Genomic DNA, 13,054 nt, shown 5'->3' on the forward strand with positions numbered 1-13,054 from the left:
ATAACTACATACAGTTTTGAAGAAATGATATTTGTTAGGTTCACTGGCTTTAAGTGATGTCGTGGACAAATATGAAAGCGTGTTTTAACTCTCAAGTTATCTATGGTGCTTTGGTCACATCCCGGCCTGGGTCCTCACCACATCACCGGCTCGATTGCGTTGTAGCACAATATTATCCGCTTTGTACCCCGACCACGCCCTCATGGTTTTCCCAATAAGAAAACCGAACTTACAATAAAAGAGCACTAAAACGTGTTTTGTATTACATGTTTAGTGAAAAACATAATAATTAATTTAACGTTTGTTAATATTTCTATCTAATGTTTAGGGTTTAGATAGATTTTTTGTTTTAACCTTCTAGGAACCTTCTTCGCCAAATTCATGGCAATTAAGTGATGAAAGAACATGATTTTCTTTTATCGTGCAATGCGTGTATAATGTGCCGTGGTGATCATATTATCAGTGAAAGTGAGGAACTTTTGAATTTTGAATGGCTACGTTGATTTCAATTGGAGTTAGGTGGAATTAGAAAAAAATTGATTCGATATCTGTGTAGTTCTAGAACTATTTTCAATCAAGACTTTTTGACACCATAAAATTTTCGGTGTCCACCGACCCACTCAAGAAGAGTGAGACTTCCATACATGTCATGTTTTCATATGGTATTGCGTTATTAAAATGTAAATTAGATTGCTATAGTGATGTACCTCTTCAGGTGTATGTAAGTTATTCTCTTGATACTGGCTTAAAAACTCTTAAAGTTATCTACTTTTTGTTGAAAATAAACCTCATCGAGTTGTAGACTTTTGTGAATTTGGAGGATTTTAGAGAAGAAGAGATACCAAACTCAACTAGAAATCCAGGCTTCCTCACAAGTCTATATTCGTTGCTTCATTTCTTCATAGATTTGTGCATTTTCTCAATTGACAGATGGTGGTATGATTTTTTGTTATTAATAAAATTTTCCTTGTACTTCAGGAAAAAAAAAAAATGGTAAGATGAGTCAAAGTAAGGCATGATTAAAGGAGCCAAAAAGAAGAATGGGTACAAAATAATGTTCAAGAATCGGAGTAAAAAAAAAAGCTGCTTCCATTTACACATAAAGATAGAAGAATAATTACTCAAAAGTTTGAAGAAGAATTACACCCAATAACTTGTGAGGATGAGATTGTCCTGTTGTCGAAAAATTAAAGAATCTAGCATGAGCTAAGAAGTTGATATATGCTCTCTATTGCCAGTTGATTTCAGGTATGGCTTCAACTTCATTAATGGTATTAGAGCCGGTTTGCTACTTGGAAACCCTAACGGCCACACAAACTCCAAGTCACACATAAACTCAAACAATTATATGAAAATTTTATTTTATTATTGGATGTTTTAGTGCCCCTCCATTTGATTATTTGTTAATTGATGTTTAGTTCTCTTAACATGCAAAGACTTTTGGGTCGTCGGACTCGTCAACTTGTCGTTAACATAAAATATAGTTCAGTTGATATTGAGTCTATTTATTGAATATTTTAGTAAAGTTTGATCGGAGCAAATTACTGTCTCACCTTAATTTCCATGGCTTTTGATGTTCGATATCTTCTCTTCTTCTTCCTTTTCATGTTTCTACCATTTTCCACCACTGCTCAAACTCATAGAAACATATCTTTAGGCTCATCACTCACTGCACAAAATGATAACTCATCTTGGCAGTCACCATCTGGTGATTTCGCTTTCGGTTTTCGACAGATTGGAAACAACGGTTTCCTACTAGCCATCTGGTTCGATAAGATACCAGAGAAAACCATTGTGTGGTCAGCCAATGGGAAAAATCTTGTGCGACAAGGATCGAAAGTTGAGTTCACTGCAGAAGGCCAGTTTAGTCTTAGTTACATCGCAACGGGCAAAAGCACATGGATTGCTTCTTCTGCTGGTACTGGAGTTGCACATGCAGCCATGCTAGACACCGGAAACTTTGTGCTGGCCACCGCAAATTCAAGCAGTTTGTGGGAGAGTTTTAGTCATCCAACCGATACAATTTTACCCTCACAAACTCTAAATCAAGGCAGCAGACTCTATGCTCACTACACGTCAACAAATTATTCGAGAGGTAGATTCATGTTTGCAGTACAAAAAGTTGGAAATCTTATGCTTTACACAACAAATTTCCCACAAGATTATCCGTATTTCGGTTATTGGAATTACACCGATACTCTGGGAAGAGGCTTTCGGGTAGTCTTCAACCGGTCTGGTTCTGTTTACCTTACTGATAGGAATGGAGCGATACTTAATGTGGTATTATCCTATATGTTTTCGAACCAAGATTTGTACCAGAGAGCAACTCTTGACTATGATGGAGTTTTGAGGTACTATGTTTTTCGTAAAAACAATGGCTCTAGTGGCGGAACATGGTCTACATTGTCCTTCATACCTTCGAACATCTGCATGAGTATCTTGCAACCAAAAGGCAGGGGCGCATGTGGCTTGAACAGCTTATGTAAACATGACCAAGGCCGATCGGTTTGCCAGTGCCCACCTGGTTATACCTATATAGATCCAGATGATATGTTGAAAGGCTGCAAACCTAACTTTGCTCCACAAAGCTGCTATGAGGCCTCATCGGAGAGTGATCTTTTCTATATGCAAGAGATGCAAAATGCGTATTGGACTTTTTATGAATATGACAAGTTTCAAGACATAACTGAGGATTGGTGCAGGCAGACTTGCCTAGCTGATTGCTTCTGCGCAGTTGCTAGTTTTAGAACTGGTAACTGTTGGTTGAAAGGAGTTCCTCTTCTCAATGGGAGGATCGACGCAAATTATAGTTGGAAAGTTTTAATCAAAATAAGGAAAGATAAATCTACTTCTAGATCAGGTGGCGCTGCGAAGAACAAAAAGAAGAAAGAATATGATTCAACTTTGATTGTAGTTGGATCAGTGCTCTTGAGTAGCTTGGGGGTTCTGAATTTCATCTTGCCCTTAGTAACCTATATGGTTGTTTCTCGCATATATTCTCGAAAAGCTAAGGTGATTCCACCCTATAAGGTTATGGCAGGCATGAATTTGAAGTGTTTCACTTATGACGAGATAAAAGATGCTACGGACAAATTCAAGGAAGAACTAGGCCGGGGTGCATCTGCAACTGTTTTTAAAGGAGTTTTAGCATCCGATAATGGGATTGGAAAGTGTGTTGCTGTCAAAAGTTTAGACGCGAAGGTTAGAGGAAATGATTTGGAATTCAATGCAGAAGTGAGTGCAATTGGCAGAACAAGTCACAGAAATTTAGTCCAACTACTTGGGTTTTGTAACGAGGGTGAGCACCGAATGCTTGTGTACGAGTTCATGAGCAATGGATCTTTAGCGAGCTTTGTTTTTGGAGAGTCGAGGCCAAAGTGGTGCCAGAGAAGGCATATTGTCTTGGGAATCGCAAGAGGGCTCTTGTATATGCATGAGGAGTGCAGCAGCAAGATTGTACATTGTGACATCAAGCCTCAAAACATTCTTCTCGAAGACTCTTTCACCACAAGAATTTCTGACTTTGGATTAGCCAAGCTTTTAAGAATGGACCAGACTCGAACCACAACTGGAATCAGGGGAACGAAAGGGTACGTGGCCCCAGAATGGTTCAAAAACTTGCCTATCACAGTGAAGGTGGATGTTTACAGCTTTGGCATTTTGTTGTTGGAGATTATTTGCTGCCGGAAGAAACTTGAAAAAGACGCTGAGGATGAAAATCAAATGATACTGGCTGATTGGGCTTACGATTGCTATAAGAATAACAAACTGCACCTTCTATTTTCGAATGATGGTGAGGCGAACGAAGACATCAAGGAGATGTAGAAGTACGTGATGATTGCAATACGGTGCATCGAGGAGGATCCATTGTTGAGGCCTACGATGAAGAATGTCACGCTGATGCTCGAAGGTAATGTTGAAGTCTCAGTTACTCCTGATCCGTCCTCTTTCACAAATTCGGCACTTTAAGTGCTTTCAGTTATAGTTCCAAGCTTTTGTATGTATGATGATCAAGCACTCCAGAGTCCAGTCTAAGCCATCAGCTTGCCGTAGGTCAGATAGTCTTTTAATTTAATATGCAGTAATTAATGTGTCGCAATTATAAATCTCATTTGAGTTGTCCCAATAAAAAGAGGGATATATTCTTCTTTGTTCAATATGTGCATTCAAAAGAAAAGAATTTCTCTGTAATTTCGTTTCTGTTTTCCAACTAAATTAATGCAAAGATTTTTATATGTTATCAGCTTTTCTTCTTGCATATTTAAGCGCTTAAATCAGCTTCATCTCGAACGTGAAACAGAATGGTAGGTTTCTGGCTTACTTTACTAGGCTTGAGAGGTTCTGCAGTAAGTGAGAAAGTACTTGCATACAAAAAAATTCACAAATTTTTAATATCTCGAAGAAATTGATTATAATCTGAAGCACCTAAAATATTGAACTTATGAAAGAAGATGGATCGGGTGGAGTTGAGACAACAGTTCCTTCGAGCATGGATGTGATTTTCTTCATCATGGGCCTGAGCGACGGGTTCTCCTGAATGCAACATATTGCAATCATAACATACTTCTCAATTTTCATCACGTCAAGCATTCCCTCACTGTCCTTGAATAGCAGCTGCAGCTTCTTAAGCTTATAGCAATCGTATGCCCAATAAGCTAATATCATTTGATCTTCATCCTCTGCCATTGCGTTAAAATGCTTCCTGCAAAAATCATTCCTAACAACAAAATACCGTAGCTGTAAAGATCAACCTTGGCCTTGATAGGCAAGCTTTTGAACCATCCAGGGGCCACATACCCTTTCGTTCCCCTGATTCCAGTCGTAGTTTGAGTCTGGTCTATTCTCAAAAGCTTGGCTAATCAGAATGCAGAAATTCTCGGCAATAGTCATCAAGAAGAATGTTTTGAGGCTTGATGCCACAATGTACAATTTGGCTGCTACACTCCTCATGCAAATACAAAAGACCTTTTGCTATTCATAATGCAATTTGCCTTCTTTGGTGCCAGTTTGTCATTGAATCTTCAAAGCGAGGAAGCTTGCTAGAGAGCCATTGCTCATAAACTCATATACAAGAATATGACAGCAACACATTTTCCAGTTCCACCAAGACCCCTTTGAAAACTGTTACAGAAGCACCGCGTCCTAGTTCTTCCTCGACTCTATTTGTAGCATCATTTAGCTCCTCACAAGTGAAACACTTCAAGTTCATATCTGACATACTGGATAAGGCTGAATGACCTTAACTTTTGTATAATAGATTCGAGATACAACCAAATAATTTCTCGACGGGAGGAGGAAGTTCAGAACCCCTGAGCTACTAAGTGAGTAGTGATCCAACAAGGATTGAGGAGAGAGATGATCAGAACGCTGCATTTTGGGAGTGTAGAATAGCAAGTTGCAACTCAATTGCTCTGCTCTTCTGGTAAGTGTAAAGTTTCAGAGAAATCAAAAGCGCGCAGAAACTCTTCCATTGCATGGAGGTTTTGAAGCACCAAAAAAGAATCCAAACAATGTGAAAAGTCCAAAACATCACTTTTGGTATATGGCAACAACAAATTATCTTTTAACAGGTGAATTACAAATTCTCCGCTCACTTTTTTTTTTTAATTAAATGACGCTTCCTTCTTTTAATTTTCTCGCATCTAAAATAACACAAATTGCTTCCCTTTTTTAACTTTCTCACATCTAAAATAACATAAATTCCGTCCTCCGTAAGGTTTACATCATGCATACTACTATTTAATTTTCAAGTCAACTGTGATGACTCCATCGCCTTCACAAACGACTAAGTAAACGTTGAATCATGGTAGATATTGACACGCCCCGACCCCGATATTCCCCGAATACCAGGATAGGCACGTGCTGGCCGACACCCGAGGGTGACGAAAGCCATTTATTAAGTGCAAATGCTGAAAATAAAGGATAAATAAGGTTTATAAATATAAAAGAATAATGAATATGCAAATAAGGACCGTGTTCAGAGCACACCACTAATCTAGAACACTAAAAGAAAATAATATAAAATTGAATGAAACAAAGAAGTGGGTCCTACACCGAGAGGACTCGAAGATGCCGATGCGGAAGTGCCTGGACGTCGGGATTGCATGCCTCGATTCTAAGTCCTGAAGGGGGCGCAAAACAAACATGAGTGGACCAAGTTGATATATATATAATAAAACAGTTATCAACATACTAACCCCCAGGTTTTATGAAAACACATATATATAATGATAAACATAGGTTTTCCGAAACCTAGCATGTCGTGCAATGTCTCAAATCATAATTCGCATAAATAATAAACACTAGTGAATGTCCGATATAACACTTCAGGCCCCATGCCGGCTCCCCGTCTCTGAGCACATAGTCAGAGGAAAATACACTTCAGGCCCCTTGCCGGCTCCCCGTCTCTGAGCAGACAGTCAGAGGAAAACACACTCCAGGCCCTATGCCAACACCAAACCGTCGCCCGGGACGGACCGGATCTATCCCTACGTCCCGTAGCGGAAAGGACCACTAGGTAAGTACAAAACCAGTGAACATACATATATTGAAAATCAACTTCATAGTATAAAGTCATCCATCATCTATACTATAAAGAGGTGTTCTAAACATGTTCTAAATATCATATCGTCATCCATCAGATATTCTACAAGAACATGGGTTATAGGAAAAATAGTAATAATTCAAACTAGCCTCAGTAAGCATGTTATCTCGTAAAACGTTTCATAAAACATAATCATCAAATCATGCTTTTCATGTATGCATTTCTACTATCAAAACATGTATTTTTAGAAGGGGTCCACTCACAGTACTTCGCCGTCGAAAAGCCACACCATCTAGCGAAGAAGGAAACGCCATCGATAACTGCCCCTAAGCACATAAACGGTACATTTAGTTAAACTCTACTCAAACGGTTGAATTTGGGAAAACGGACATCGGAAACGGGTTCAGGACGTCGAAATTAGCCTAGGGGGGGTCCCGCACGAAAACCGAAAAAGTCAACCCCGAGGTCAAAGTCAACGGTCAAAGTCAACTTTGACCGTTGACTGGTCAACGCTGACCGTTGACCGGGTCAACGGTCAACGGATCAGGGTCAACGGGTCACGGGTCATGGGTTTGGGCTTTAGGGTTTTGGGTTTGGTTTAGGGTAAATGGGTTTGGGTTTTAGGTGAATTGGGTTTGGACTTGGGTTGGATCCGGGTTGGGCCTAAGGGTTTGGGTCTAATGGGTTTAGGGTTAACGGGCCAGAGGCCCTAAAACAAACGGCCCAAAGGCCTAATTACAAAGGGTGTTGGGTTGGGCTGCCCAGGTTTTGGGCTTGGCAGGAAAGGCCCAAAGGCCTTGGGTGTTCGCCGGAGTCCAAAGAGGGAGAAGGCCGGATTTCGGCCGGAGAATTCCCAAGCTCCGTTGGAGCTCAAAACTCAACCAAAACATGTCATTCAATATACCAAATTGAAGCCCCGAAGGTAAGGAATCGAAATATACCCTTGGTTCCCGTCATTGTGGCCGGAGTTGGCCGGAAAACAGCTTGGAAGCCACGGGTGTCCGCCGGAAACTGGGTAAGATTCAAATGAGCATAACTTCTTCAATACTCAATGAAATTAGGTGAAACAAAAAGGAAAGTTGTAGTACTCAGCGAGACGAAGAGATTGATACCTCGCACGCCGGCCAACTCGCCGTGGTTTGGCCAGAAATCGCCTCGAAAGGGACGGTGCTCGCCGGAAAACTGGGAAATGTCTCCGAGGTGGTTTCTTCGTGATTTGACGTCCAAAACAGAACCATGGGGTTCGAAAAGAGCTATAGGTGTGGGCTTGGGTGTGTGTGTGTGTGTGTTCTTGTCGGACCGAGAGGGGGGGAAAGGAGAGAGCATGGAGGAAGAAAGAGAGAAGAGAGGAGAAGACTTTTCAGAAAAAAAAAAGAAAAGAAATGGGAAAGGGGAGGAACCGGGGGACAAAAACAGGGGGTGGGCCCCTTGGGCTCACCAATTAAGGCTCAAAAACAATTTTAAAAAGGAAGGTATCCCCCAAGCTTAGTGAAAATACAAAAATACCCATTTTCTTACGTAAATTCCAGGACGGGTTGTTACAGATATGCAGTTGGAGGTATTTGTCATTCGGGGTAAGGGATGCAAAGTCTTTTTAAATCTTAATATGCAAGCAGCCCAATTACTTGGAAGCTGCCTTCTTTGAATACTTCAAAGAGATGAAACATCAATGCTACCCTGACTCTAGTTTTAAATTCAAGTCTTTCCTCTCGTCCAATCTACTCTTTTTTGTAGAATTTAGTGTGAGAATGTTTCCAAGTAATGCACAGTTAAAGATTGCATCAATCAGATGCCATGATAAATAAACTCACGATTGAATGAATCAGTAACACATTAGACCTGTACAAAGAAAAATGAGACCAACTGAAAATTCCACTAGGGTTCACGACTTGTTCGGTGAATAAAAACCGAGGTTTTGAAGAAGAGATTGGTTGATAATAACTGAACAATGTAAAGCGTTCGGCAGGCATGGCCGGAACAAGAAGAAAACATTGGAAAAGAAAAATTGTTTGGTGTTTGTCGGCTGAACAGTTAAAGACCTTTGTAGCAGTACTAATCCACTGAAAAAAGGTTTTAACAGAAATAAATTGTAATCTTGAATGCACACGTTGGACAAATAAAAACTAAACAAACTTTTGATAAACATAAGAAATGGATAATTGGAAGCACTTAAAGTATTGAACTTATGAAAGAAGATGGATCGGGAGGAGCTGAGACTTCGACAGTTCCTTCGAGCATCAATGTGACTTTCTTCATGGTAGGTCTGAGTGACGGATCCTCCTGAATGCACCATAGTGCAATCCTCACATACTTCTCGATCTCCTTCATGTTTTGCATTGCCTCATCATCATTCTTGAATAGCTGGTGCAGCTCATTCTGCTTGTAGCAATCGTACGCCCAATCACCTAGTATCATTTGATCTTCCACCTCTGCCGCTGCCACGAAATGCTTCCTGCAGAAAATAATCTCTAACAACAAAATTCCGTAGCTATAAATATCAACCTTGGCCGTGATAGGCAACCTTTTCAACCATTCAGGGGCCACATAACCTTTTGTTCCCCTGATTCCTGTCATGGTTAGAGTCTGGTCGATTCTCAAAAGCTTTGCTAAACCGAAGTCAGAAATTCTTGCAGTGAGAGAGTCATCAAGAAGACTGTTTTGAGGCTTGATGTCACAATGTATGATTTGGCTGCTACACTCCTCGTGCAAATACAACAGCCCTCTTGCAATTTCCAAGGCGATTTTTCTCCTTTGATACCAGTTTGGCATCGACTCTCCAAAGAGGAAGCTCGCTAAAGATCCGTTGCTCATAAACTCGTACACCAGAATTCTGTGCTCTCCCTCGTAACAAAATCCAATTAGCTGGACTAAATTTCTCTGGTTTGTTCGGCCAATAGCACTCGCTTCCGCTTTGAATTCCAAATCATTTTCTCTGACCCTAGCGTCTAAGCTTTTAACAGCAACGATCGTTCCATTATCAGAGGCTAGAACTCCTTTGAAGACTGTTGCAGAAGCACCGCGTCCTAGTTCTTCCTCGAATTGGTTCGTAGCATTGTTTAGCTCCTCATAAGTGAAATGCTTCAAATTCATACCAGAGATGACTGGATAAGGTTGAATCACCTTCGGTTTTCTCGAATAGGCTTGCGAAACAACCAAATAGGTTATCAATGGTAGGAGGAAGTTTAGAATCCCAGAACCACTCAAGATGACTGGTCCGAAAAGGATCAAAGTTTTATTGTCTTTCTTTTCTACGTTGGAACCTCCACCTGATTTCACAGTCGAATGTTGTTTCCCAAATTTTATAAGAGTTTTTCCTGTAAAACTGGGGTCAGTCTTCCCATTTGCTAAAGGGAGTCTCTTCTTAACACACCCTCCGTTTCCAAAAAATGCCCCGGCACAAAAACAATCATCTAGACAATTCTGTTTGCACCAATCCTCAGTTACATCCGGAAAATTCTCGTAATCTCCGCCCGGATAATCTGTGTTTTGTAGCTCTTGGAAATCGAAAAGATCTGTTTCCTCCTTTGACACTTCACCACAACTCTGTGGGGCAAAGTTTTGCTTGCGTCCTCTGCGCTCATCTTTTGGATCAGTAAAGGAATAACCATTTGGGCAGTGGCAAGTCGGTCCTTGATCTTCAAGCGTGCACAAGCTATTTAAGCCACATGCACCACGACCCATAGAATCCACAATTGACACGCTGATGTTTGGAGGTTCGAATGAGGAAGTGGACCAAGCCATAGCCCATCTTCGGGCGCTTAAGCTAGTGATTTTCGGGTAAACATAGTGCCTAAATACTCCATCATACTCTAGTGTTGCTCTCTGGTAGAAATCTTGCATTGAAACCGGACTGGATGTTATGTTACTGAGTAAGCTTCCATTCTTCGCTGTGACGTAAATAAGGCCAGACTGATTGATCTTAGAGTGCCATGTGTCACAATCCTAGGAGAGGAGTTAGTTAGATGATTAGCTTAGTCATTAAGCTAACTAGTATGTATAAATAGTGGAGTGAATGGGTTTGTAATGACGTTTTGCATTCTGAATGAAATAACTTTCTCTATTTCTCTCTGTAAGTTTTTCCTTGCTCTCCAAGGTTCCATGGCATTGCTTTCTTTGATCTGTTATGAGATAATACAGTTGGAGATTTGCCAATTGAGTAATGGATGCTGTCTTTTTAAATCTTAATATGCATGCAGGGCAATTACTTGGGAAACTGCCTTCTTTGAATGCTTCAAAGTGATGAGACATCAATCGTGCTCCGACTATTTCTAAATTCAAGTCTTTCCTCTCGTCCCTGGCCTACAATAAGCATTCTTTTCTACCCCTCTTTTTGGGTTGAAGCCCTAAGTCGTCCAATCTTGACTTAAAAGCTCTATACAACTATTCTTTTTGTAGAATTTAGTGTGAGAATGTGAGGACAAAATCTTACATCGGTGAGAGATCAAACTATGCAATAGCTTATAACGATTTGAGCTATTTTTCATATTGCTAATTGATTTATAGTGAAAATCACATTCCTTCATTTAGAAATGACAGCTTATAGTCACACCCAACAATTATCTCTGCCCGCCCAGCACCTCCATGAAAAAGAACCTCTCAATATGGCAGATCCTTTGAATTAGACCGAGAACAAGAAACCACAATTCGATGCACCATTCCCACAGTGTCGTAGGCTGTGGCCCTTCAATAAAATATACGAGATTAAGAGCTCGTTTAAATGTACCATTAAAATAATAAAGTATTTTTAGAAAAAATATTTTTGTATTTTAAAAGCACTTTAAATGCTTTCTACGAGAACCACCAATTATGTGATTCTTCCAAGAAGTACTTTAAATGTTTTTTCAGGATTTACTAACATTTTTACTAAGGATTTTTTTTTCAAAAATATTTTCATCAAAAGTGCTTTCAATCATTTTAAAATCACATCTAAATAAGCTCTAAATTTAGAATTTCATCCAACGTAAAATAAATACTAATGGATAAAAAATAATCATGTTACATAAATTAATTTGCGAGCATTTGGTTTTCTTTTTCTTGGTCAAATTTTCTAGAATTTGTAAGCAATATTTGTTGATGTGTGAGGTTGGGGGTGAGCGAGGTGACCCAACGGCTAATGGATAAATGGGTATATGCCTTGACAAACCACAAACACCATTATTATGCCAACCCAGAAAAATGGGTCCGCTTTGCAAAAAAATATGACACGTTATCAAATTATTAAATGTTGGTTGAATGGGTGATAAGGACAGAGGACATACACTAATATGAGCTGGTTTTCAGGGGAAAGGAGAAAAAATCCAAAAAATTAAAGAATAATCTGTATGAAACGAATTTATTGCCACGTAACATTTTAAATGTAATAATGTAATGTTGTATGAAGAAAAATTTACGCATAATTTATATAATTAGACCGAAACTTTACGGTAGTTGTAAACTTTTTCTTTCTCAAAAAGTTGAGGTGAGGGCCAAGTCCCTCCTTTTCTTCTTGACTAAAGAAAGATAATTTATTATGGCTGGTGGTGGAGGGCTCATTTGAATGGCGTTGGAGTTTGGGCATTTGTCGGTAAGGTGAAATTTTTAGTTGTAACGAAAACACAAGCGGTACATCATGTGTTTTTATGTAAGTGGTGTAAAATTTTATTTTTTAAGTTATTAACTTTTTAACACATATATTCCACCATTTATATAACGACACGTGGTGTACCATTCTGTGTGACGGTCACACTGAACGATACTCCTTGTGGCCGACAAATTATCCAATATTTCGGTAATTATCACTCTCAATAGGAAGATCCTACCAAATTGTGGTGCATTTTATTTTGGAATGTGCTATTCATAACACCCACTTTTCTCATAGAGTAAATTATAGTAATAACTTTAATTAAATTGAAGCAATAGTTCATTAACTAAAAATCTATTATAATTGATCCCTTTACGTTAATTCGATTAGAGAAATGGTCTCTCAACTTTAAAGGGACACTTACCATCAATTACGAGTTTATGCTCAATGGCACGCGAATACGGGACGCTAAATCTGCCGGTACTGGAGTTTATACTCGATTACTCCATCTCTCGAAGTAGGCTAAATCGAAGCATTGGAACGGATTGGGAGAAGGGAGAGGGAGAAGGGAGAGACGAGAGAGAATTGAATTGAGAGAGATTTTTTAATTTTTTTAATATTTAATTAGTTTTTTAATTCAATCAAGTAAAAGAGTGAATCCTATATCTTCCACGTCAGCAGTTAATAGATAAATTGACAGAATTTTTAATGGATATTTGACATTACAACAAATTTGTAAATTAAGGTATGATACTGTAATGTTTAAAATATGATGTATGAAATTGTTATGCGACACATAATTAAAATAGTTTTGTACAATTTATCCTTATCAATTAATTTGTTTTATAGTGTCACAGTGTGGGAGGTGAACTTTTTTCAAATCCATAACATACTATTCATTCAAATAAAAAAAATTAATATTGTCTTGAACTTTCAACCATGCATCTCGC

The 13,054-nt window shown here is 39.2% G+C and overlaps 1 protein-coding gene and 1 pseudogene across 1 annotated transcript; one reads left to right on the forward strand and one right to left on the reverse strand.

Moving 5' to 3' along the window:
• Positions 1 to 1,423: 1,423 nt before the first annotated feature.
• On the forward strand, positions 1,424 to 4,240 carry LOC103954609 (G-type lectin S-receptor-like serine/threonine-protein kinase LECRK3). Its single transcript, XM_009366445.3, has one exon. It carries the CDS (start codon positions 1,564 to 1,566, stop codon positions 3,823 to 3,825), a length of 2,262 nt encoding a protein of 753 aa, XP_009364720.2. The 5' UTR covers positions 1,424 to 1,563; the 3' UTR covers positions 3,826 to 4,240.
• Positions 4,241 to 4,267: 27 nt separating this feature from the next.
• Positions 4,268 to 10,659, reverse strand: LOC103954657 (annotated as a pseudogene).
• Between the last annotated feature and the right edge of the window lie 2,395 nt (positions 10,660 to 13,054).

The sequence above is a fragment of a genome, unplaced genomic scaffold, assembly GCF_019419815.1.
Source record: "Pyrus x bretschneideri cultivar Hongxiangsu unplaced genomic scaffold, Pyrus_bretschneideri_v1 Contig51, whole genome shotgun sequence".
NCBI classification, from domain to species: Eukaryota; Viridiplantae; Streptophyta; class Magnoliopsida; order Rosales; family Rosaceae; genus Pyrus; species Pyrus x bretschneideri.

What these genes read in the sequence shown, in the direction of transcription:
- LOC103954609 (XM_009366445.3), top strand. Translation starts at nt 1,564, where the DNA reads ATGGCTTTTGATGTTCGATATCTTCTCTTCTTCTTCCTTTTCATGTTT.